The 8,877-nt window shown below is 34.9% G+C and overlaps 3 protein-coding genes and 1 long non-coding RNA gene across 5 annotated transcripts in view; all 4 read left to right on the top strand.

Annotated features, from left to right (window-relative positions):
* LOC109130984 lies at positions 1,991-2,943 on the top strand. Its single transcript, XR_002036739.1, has 2 exons — positions 1,991-2,233; positions 2,363-2,943. It is a non-coding gene; the product is annotated as an uncharacterized LOC109130984 (long non-coding RNA).
* Positions 3,263-5,950, top strand: LOC104760193 (glutathione S-transferase F4-like). Of its 2 annotated transcripts, XM_010483083.2 has the most exons (6): positions 3,263-3,352; positions 3,495-3,580; positions 4,349-4,603; positions 4,766-4,908; positions 5,163-5,211; positions 5,297-5,950. In XM_010483083.2, exons 3-6 carry the CDS (start codon positions 4,480-4,482, stop codon positions 5,767-5,769), a joined length of 789 nt encoding a protein of 262 aa, XP_010481385.1. In that variant the 5' UTR covers positions 3,263-3,352; positions 3,495-3,580; positions 4,349-4,479; the 3' UTR covers positions 5,770-5,950. The 2 variants fall into 2 exon arrangements, with proteins under 2 accessions (XP_010481385.1, XP_019096793.1); XM_019241248.1 differs by lacking the exons at positions 3,263-3,352; positions 3,495-3,580; positions 4,349-4,603 and having other exon boundaries at positions 4,778-4,908; positions 5,163-5,215.
* On the top strand, positions 6,487-7,811 carry LOC104760185 (glutathione S-transferase F6). The gene is made up of 3 exons (XM_010483072.2): positions 6,487-6,883; positions 6,966-7,014; positions 7,168-7,811. The coding sequence occupies exons 1-3, from the start codon at positions 6,734-6,736 to the stop codon at positions 7,593-7,595; spliced, it is 627 nt and encodes a 208-aa protein (XP_010481374.1). The 5' UTR covers positions 6,487-6,733; the 3' UTR covers positions 7,596-7,811.
* The window catches only part of LOC104778536 (glutathione S-transferase F6-like), a gene marked incomplete at its 5' end in the record, with an annotated part of 1,884 nt that continues 1,199 nt past the window's right edge, over positions 8,193-8,877 (top strand). The window contains 2 exons of the mRNA XM_019242830.1: positions 8,193-8,250; positions 8,404-8,842. Coding sequence (XP_019098375.1) covers positions 8,193-8,250; positions 8,404-8,831 — 486 coding nt within the window. The remainder of the gene's footprint in view (positions 8,251-8,403; positions 8,843-8,877) is intronic.

The raw sequence follows: 8,877 nt of genomic DNA, 5'->3' as shown, positions 1-8,877 counted from the left end.
AATTTGTTTGTAGGATGTCCATTAGATGTTCATGATCCAGGTTAGTTTACATTTTTTGTAAATAAAGTTTTTAAAATTTTTAGGTGAATTATAATTTCTTATACTTTCTGGGTATCAAACATTTTGATATTATATAGAAATATTACAAATGAGCATGGAAATAGAGTGCCGAAGAAAAAGCCAGACATACTTGTGACAACACAAAATTAAATTCTAGAAAGCGTAAGCACGACCAAATGACAAGTCAAGTTAGAAAGAAAAGATCTACTAAAGGTAACTTATTTAGTCTTTGATGACTTTCTAATCTGTATATACAACTTTTTAAAAACATAATGTATAACAGTCACTTTTAGAGTGATCTGGAATCTGCCAAAAAAAAGAAAATGCAAGAAATTTATAAAATTAGTGTTTAGCCTAAAGAAGAGAACATCAAAAGGTGAGATATTATTATCACCTGTTTCACCACATCGACTTTGTTTTCGCTGTCGTTTATTGAAGAACATGATGGTACCGATTCATAGACATAAGTGGGAAATCAAATAGAGGGGGATGCAGCCTGGATGGAGAGCAGTCGACACGGTGGAATGGGATGGATTGGGAGAGACCAACATAAAATCCTATGTTCTATATTTTATTAATTTTCTGACTTTTTTAGTTTAATTGAATTACTTTGATTGAATAGCTGATGAGTGTACAAGTTTTTGTCTATATGCATTCTTAGTCTGTTACGTCTTGGATTTTTTTTCTTTTCCAAAGAGGAATATGTGATTTGAAGCAAATATTACAAATCCATGTATCAAATGTGTTAGTAGGAAATAAGGCAATCAAGATTAACCCATTAAAAGGGAGGAAAGAAGGGGGTCTTTTGAGGGAAAACGTGAGACCAACATGCATGTAACTGTGGAAAGCATTATAGCCAAATATATATCTCTAAAAGTTGTAGCTGAAGAATGTGAGTTACTCTATACTAACCAATTAGGTTTGATTGGTCGGTCATATAAAACTTGGTTTTGTACATATCTAAAAGTGAGAGAAAAAAACATCCACAAGCATAAGTGAAATTTTATATATGGTTAAAAGTAATGTTCATAGTAAATCATTTGTATACAAACTCCACTTGCTTACAGCATCGGAATATTGATTGTGATTTGTGAATCAGTAATCTATGGAAAGAGAAATCGCGTATCAAAGTGAAGGGGAAACGAAACTCAATCCAGCCATCTACTCCGATCCCAATCTTCGACCTTCCTTCGACAAGTGGCATTTAGTATTTTCTCGATACAGTAAATAAACCAAGAGATAAGCAGCCTCGTATGTATTTCGATTGATAATGATCAACAACAAAGACAATTTCTAATAGCGAATTAAGAAAGGATATCAATATATAGCACCATATGGTCGGAGACAAACATAAATGAAATTTTATATATGGTTAAAAGTAATGTTCATAGTAAATCAAGCTCTAAAAAAGGCTCACTTTTGTGTGTGACAACATAAAATATAATAACATTGAAATGAATTTTTGGCTTTTTAATCAGCAGAAAGAAATAGCAAGAAGTGAAAATGATCAAATTGATTGAGAAAAGAAAGAATTTAGGATGAATTACAAATGTTAAATTTCAATTTAGGATTTCACCTCCCCGTGTGTTGCCGCACGGATCGCTTTCCTAGTATATATAAAAACAAATTATATATATATATATATATATATATATCTTAATAATAAATTACCTTATTAACGTGACCGTTGTGAATATAGATTTCCATTTTTTCCTTTTAAACCTCTAAAATTTAATTAGCTCTATAAATAAAATAAATAAAACAGAGCTGTTTAAGGAATTAATCGTTCAGCATTCTTCCTTCCTCGAGAGAGAAAGAAGTAATCAAAACTCTCTAGCTCTTTTCTTTTTTCTGGCTGCCTCTTCATTCTTCAAAACCCTAAACCAAAAAATAAAATCTAACTTTCATTATCATATATAATAACCAAAGAAAAAGAAAAAAAAAAACATATGTTTTCTCTCTTCTCAACCTAAAAAGAGGCTATGCCAATTTCATACGAAGAGACTCGCTGATGATCCATGTAGACGTTTAAATAAGCCGATCATCGAAGCGGGAAGGATTAGAGTCACCTGAGAGATCCGGAACATTCGGAAACGTTGCCTCCACCGACTCCTGCTTCGAAGGATGCGGTGGTTGATGACGCCGAAGAGACCAGCTACTCTAATTTCCCTAAGTAAGTAAGCGTGGAAGCTTCTACGAGTTTTTCTCTCCCCTTTCTTTAAACCCTAGATTCGATTCCCTGCTTCTGCTTTGATTGCTTTTCTTTATTTATCAACTTACAGTAATTAGGGTTTTGTTATAGGTATACGGAAGGAAGATATAGCCGCGCTAGATCCAGATCATCTGCTCTCCTCCGATCCATTGTTGAGAATTGAGTTCTTGATTAAATCTGCAACAAAGAGAAATCAGTAAGTCGAAGAACAAAGAAGAAGAAGCAAAGCTCCCGTGAAGAAGAAAACGTTGCCGGAGAAGAAACGTCGTGAAGAGAGGAGTCAAAGGTGGAGAAGAAGGTCAACAAACCATATGGGTTTGTGTTTTGTGAGTTGGGCCATCGGTGATGTTGAGGCCCATATGAATAAGTGTTTTGTGTTTCTTTAGTTAAGGTCCAACAAGAATGGTTGTGTTAACTAAAACACCAAGTTCAAGTTAGAGTCCAAGTGTTGTGTAAGAAGAGTAAATCAAGGAGGAATTAGAGTCAATGTGTAGGGTGGCTACTTGTCTTGTGTAAGAGAGTAGTTAGTAGGAGTATGGTCTAGAAGCATGGGTGCAATTGTGTGTGTGTCAAGTAGAAGTAGTATATGTATGTGTGTGTGTGCTCTTGTAAGAAAAAACTAAGTGAATGCAATGTAGACAATTAAAGTTTCTCTCTTAGTAAAGAATCGTTGGTGTGAAGAAAAACAAACACAAGAGAGATAGAGAGAGTAACTCTATGCTTCTGTTAAAACAGAGAATAGAAACAGAGCATAAGAGAGTGTGTGAAAGCAAATTGACCTCAACAAGTGAGGTCTGAAATGTCAACATCCATCCATTGATGTAAGCCTATTCCTCGATTGCTTTTTTTTTGTTTTGTTTTGGTTATTGTTGATATGGTTTTGCGTTTTCATTGTCTTTTGTTGACTCAATTGCTCAATTGCTTCTGCTTTTTTTTTTTTTTTTTGGGTTCATATTGAAGGTTTGCATGAAAGGGTTTTTTACAGTTTTGGGAAAAAGAGAGAATTATTATATGTCACACAGTCACAGTCTCTCGCTGATGATTTGCTTTCACCAAATTAGTAGAAGAGCCTTCGATAATGTAAGTTTCTAATTTTGATGTATGATCTAATCCTATCTCTAACTAACCCCTAAGTCAAAGTTCATATCTTTCAATTCTATTGAGTTTTTTTTTTGTGTGTGTTTAACGTACGTGATTAATCATCTTCTTCTCTTTTTATCAGCTCAAGTTAAGATGATCTTTCTGAAAGCATTCTCGGAGCCCAACAATAATGAAGGGTATATACATTTCTCTACCTGAATCATGAAGGTATTGCTTTCTTTAATTTCCTTTTTTTTAACCTTTTTAATTATTGATTATTTTCCAAACAAAAAAAAAAGAAAGTTTTTTCTCGTCTTGTTTTCAGATTTTAAATTAAATTTAAAGAATACTATATTTTAAGTAATTGTTTTTGAAAGATTTTTTTTTTAAGTTTTTAAACTTGAGTGTTACATTTAAATGGGTTGAAAACAAACTGGATTCTGCATCCCGTCTCATCCTACGGGTCTGTAAGCTTGTTTTGCGAGTTCAACATGTATACGTATTTTAATTTATCACTTAGGTTTTTTCAACTATTTTTTCATTAATCGTTTAAAAAAAAATCTTGAGTGTTACATTTAAATGCGTTGAAAACAATCCGGATTCTGCATCCCGTCCCATCCTACGGGTACGTAAGCTTGGTTTTGTGAGTTCAACATGTTTATACGTATTTTAAATTTATCATTTTTTTAAAAAAAATTGTTTTAAAACTTAAGTAAGTAATGTGGTAGGCAAAAAGAAAATTTAGAACCTAAATACTTAGAATGATAAAATAAAATGAAAAATCTTGTTGCAATCAACACTCTAAGAAAAAAAATTCCCAATACTAAATTTGAATATGATATTGTTGTTTAGTGTAATAACAACTATAACTGTAATGATAATACAAAAATAACAACTATAACTGTAATGATAATATAATAATTGTTGAATACAAGGAGATTTTTGTTTAATAAACAAAAAAATTAAGGTAGATACTTAGTTTATGTTGTACCACAGGAACAAATTATCTCTTGATTCCCAAGGAAGGTGACTCTTTACGTGCGTCCCAGGGGAAAAAATATCAAAATGTTCCTCTTTCAGTCTTTTGTATTGCAAAAGAAAAAGGCACATAACTTTGGTGTATATATATGGGTTTACCGAGGAGCTTTACATGCAAAAACAAGTCTATCATCTATATATACATGGACTGCGTACAGATAGTGTTCAAGTTATTGCCAAATTGGAAGCGTGAGGCAGAAGTAAAAAAGCTCGGTAAGATTAATAGTATTATAGGTTTTGATTTTCAGTAATATCTTCCTAGATTAGTTTGGCAATAACTTTTACAAGGTTCATGGATTGACTTCAAGTAAGAATAAAACAGGATGCGTGGTTTCACATTATTCTGATTTTTGTTTTCCAAATTCTTCATTGCAGGTTACAAGGTTCATGGCGATCCTTTCTCAACAAACACAAGGCGTGTCCTCGCTGTTCTCCATGAGAAAGGACTCTCTTACGAACCCATTACCGTCAAATTGCAAACCGGTGAACACAAAAGTGAACATTTCCTCGCTCTCAACGTAAGTACTTATATCCCATAATTGAAATATCCTTATTTCAAGGTGAGACTACTCAGCTGTAGAGTGTAGATAGATTACTTGTCACTCGAATCTAGATTATATGCTCCAGTTTCACTATGCCTATATATCGATCATGTTCTGAATTTGTAATCCTTGTATAGATCGAATGATCAACACATACATGAATTTGTTATATAGCAAGGTTTTAATTCTCGCCTAGGGATTAACTTTTACCACTGGTGTTATTGATGCAGCCATTTGGTCAAGTCCCCGTTTTTGAAGATAGAAATGTTAAGTTGTCCGGTGAGTTTAGTCTTACACACTAATCAACAACAACCTGAGCAATTTTTTTGTATTTAGCTAATAGATTTTGAGTATTTCCTTCTAGAGTCTCGGGCCATCACACAATACATCGCATATGTTCATGGCCCAAGAGGCACAGAGCTTTTGAATCTTCAAAGCCACGAGACAATGGCAATACTAACAATGTGGATGGAAATCGAAGCTCATCATTTTGATCCACCCGCATCGAAACTCACTTGGGAACAAGTCATTAAGCCTCTCTACGGTCTAGAGACTGACCATACGGTTGTCAAAGAGAACGAGGCTAATCTAGAGAAGGTTCTAAATGTCTACGAGAAACGACTCCAAGAATCAAGATTCTTGGCTTGTAATAGCTTTACTTTGGTTGATCTCCATCACCTACCAAATATACAATACCTTTTGGGAACTCCAACGAAAAGATTGTTCAAAAATCGACCTAAAGTGCATAAGTGGGTGGATGAGATTACGAGTAGAGAGGCTTGGAAGATGGCTTGCGATCAAGAGAAATCTTGGTTTAATAAGCAGAGGAGGAACTAAATAAAAGCAGAAGTAAAATTTGTGTGTCAGTGTGTTTGGGTCCTTTGTAAGCTTGTGCTAGCTGTTTGTTACGTGCAGTTGAATCTTTGTTAAGATGCTTCATTGCTTTGTGTTTGGTTTGTAAATATGTTTGATGTAGTATATATAAATAAAGAACAAAAAAGCATCGTTTAAGAGAGAATATGGATTTGAAATTAAAATACACACAACAAACCAAAGGATAAACATGCACTTTTTCATAATTAAACTTTTGCAAATTTCGGTGAATAAATTCTCAAATTCATGTTTAAATGGTAATATCTCTTTTGGTCCTATTAGAGAAATCGATCGTACTTAGTAGAATAGTTAGTAACCATTGGTTAGTTACTTTATATAATTCAGCCACCAATTTGATTCAACATGATTGATATTTTATTGACCCCTAGTTTGGATATTGTCGAAAGTGTGAAAGGGAGATATTCTTAGCTTCATTTATTTATTTTTTTAATTTTTTCATAATCTTTCATCCTTCTAGAGAGTGAAATATTTCGTGAGACATCGACGACAAATCTTCCACTCAACGATCTAAATAATCTGAACATCCAACGATCAAACGTGAACTCAAACTTTGACTAGTAGATGAATGAATGACTACTCTCGTGGACGTTATCATGTGGTGGTTGTTTTTTTCTCTCATTATAATGTTTTTATAATTTATATGAACGTCATACTAAACTCGAACCAATAGAAACGGCGAATCATACACTACTCAGCTTGACTTTTTAAATAATCCTCTTTAACAAATTCAGAGTATTCAAGCTTGGTGGCGCCGAGGATTTCGTTTTGTTTTTGTTTATTCACTAAGTTACTCTGTTTCGGTTGTATAAATAAACTCCCCCGTTCGTTGATTTATTTTCATCAAACATAAAGATCTCTCTACTACTACTCTAATACATCTCTAACAACACCAAAAACAGCATTTAACATGTCAGGAATCAAAGTTTTCGGCCACCCTGCTTCCACAGCCACGAGAAGAGTTCTCATCGCCTTGCACGAGAAGAATCTCGACTTTGAGTTCGTTCATATCGAGCTCAAAGATGGTGAACACAAGAAAGAGCCTTTCATCCTCCGCAACGTGAGTACTTATTATACTGTCAGGACTTTAGATGCTGTACTACTGAGTCTTGGTCTGAAATTCTTGAATATTGTTTTTGCAGCCTTTTGGCAAAGTTCCAGCCTTTGAAGATGGAGACTTCAAGCTTTTTGGTAAATCAGCAAAACACTTAACTTTAGTAGACCTAATCTATTATATAGTAACTTGGTTCGGTTATGGTTATTTCTCTCAAATTATGTTTTTGATTATTGCAATTAAAGAAACCGTCTGAAACATCTCTTACTCTTTTTTGTTTGGTTGGGCAGAATCAAGAGCAATTACTCAATACATAGCACATAATTTCGCAGACAAAGGAAACAACCTTCTCTCAGCCGGAAAGGACATGGCGATCATAGCCATGGGAATAGAAATCGAATCGCATGAGTTTGAACCTGTTGGTTCAAAGCTTGTGTGGGAGCAAGTCCTCAAGCCGTTGTACGGTATGACCACAGACAAAGCCGTTGTTGAAGAAGAAGAGGCTAAGTTAGCCAAAGTCCTCGATGTTTACGAACACAGGCTTGGTGAGTCTAAGTATTTGGCTGCTGACCACTTCACTTTGGTCGATCTTCACACCATCCCTGTGATTCAATACTTGCTTGGTACTCCAAGTAAGAAACTCTTCGACGAGCGTACACATGTCAGTGCTTGGGTTGCTGACATCACTTCTAGGCCTTCCGCTCAGAAGGTTCTCTAAGTGAAATCCAACTGTTAATCAGCAGGGATTAATAAAAGTGGCGATGGCCTGATTGCCCAATTCTCTCATAAAAACTCTGTGTTTCTTTTTGTGTGTGTTTTCCCTTTTTCGTGTGTACTCTGTTTTTCTCTGCTACCGAGAGTGATTGGTTTGAATGTAACCTTCAATAAAAGAGTCTTTGATGAATAATAAAAAAAGTATCTTCGTTATCTTAAAGTTAAGCTACTATATTTAGTGTTGATCTCATTCTTGAATATTGACTTGAGACTTCCTTTTTGTTTGCATTGTAAAGGTAGAAATTGACCGTTGACTTTTAAATGCTTCTTTTAACTACTAGTGTATTTTAAGCTTCATATTTAGACAAAGACACTTCTGCTACTCATCAAGTTACTAATCCTATTCGTTAATCGATTCCAAACATTCTGTGATGTTGGCAAGCTTCGAAGTCCACGATGTTAATTATCTTTTTGGCGTAACTGGCACCAGTAAAAAAGTTCATAGATAATATTAAAACAGAGCAACAAATACAAANTTATTATACTGTCAGGACTTTAGATGCTGTACTACTGAGTCTTGGTCTGAAATTCTTGAATATTGTTTTTGCAGCCTTTTGGCAAAGTTCCAGCCTTTGAAGATGGAGACTTCAAGCTTTTTGGTAAATCAGCAAAACACTTAACTTTAGTAGACCTAATCTATTATATAGTAACTTGGTTCGGTTATGGTTATTTCTCTCAAATTATGTTTTTGATTATTGCAATTAAAGAAACCGTCTGAAACATCTCTTACTCTTTTTTGTTTGGTTGGGCAGAATCAAGAGCAATTACTCAATACATAGCACATAATTTCGCAGACAAAGGAAACAACCTTCTCTCAGCCGGAAAGGACATGGCGATCATAGCCATGGGAATAGAAATCGAATCGCATGAGTTTGAACCTGTTGGTTCAAAGCTTGTGTGGGAGCAAGTCCTCAAGCCGTTGTACGGTATGACCACAGACAAAGCCGTTGTTGAAGAAGAAGAGGCTAAGTTAGCCAAAGTCCTCGATGTTTACGAACACAGGCTTGGTGAGTCTAAGTATTTGGCTGCTGACCACTTCACTTTGGTCGATCTTCACACCATCCCTGTGATTCAATACTTGCTTGGTACTCCAAGTAAGAAACTCTTCGACGAGCGTACACATGTCAGTGCTTGGGTTGCTGACATCACTTCTAGGCCTTCCGCTCAGAAGGTTCTCTAAGTGAAATCCAACTGTTAATCAGCAGGGATTAATAAAAGTGGCGATG

The sequence above is a fragment of the Camelina sativa genome, chromosome 3, assembly GCF_000633955.1.
Source record: "Camelina sativa cultivar DH55 chromosome 3, Cs, whole genome shotgun sequence".
Taxonomy (NCBI): Eukaryota; Viridiplantae; Streptophyta; class Magnoliopsida; order Brassicales; family Brassicaceae; genus Camelina; species Camelina sativa.
This window is presented reverse-complemented; position numbering and strand designations above follow the sequence as displayed.

Coding starts and splice junctions, on each gene's coding strand:
- LOC104760185 (XM_010483072.2), top strand. CDS start 6,734: ATGTCAGGAATCAAAGTTTTCGGCCACCCTGCTTCCACAGCCACGAGA. Junction 6,884..6,965: donor AGCCTTTCATCCTCCGCAAC/GTGAGTACTTAT, acceptor TTGTTTTTGCAG/CCTTTTGGCAAAGTTCCAGC. Junction 7,015..7,167: donor TGGAGACTTCAAGCTTTTTG/GTAAATCAGCAA, acceptor TTGGTTGGGCAG/AATCAAGAGCAATTACTCAA.
- LOC104760193 (XM_010483083.2), top strand. CDS start 4,480: ATGGGTTTACCGAGGAGCTTTACATGCAAAAACAAGTCTATCATCTAT. Junction 4,604..4,765: donor GGCAGAAGTAAAAAAGCTCG/GTAAGATTAATA, acceptor TCTTCATTGCAG/GTTACAAGGTTCATGGCGAT. Junction 4,909..5,162: donor AACATTTCCTCGCTCTCAAC/GTAAGTACTTAT, acceptor TTATTGATGCAG/CCATTTGGTCAAGTCCCCGT.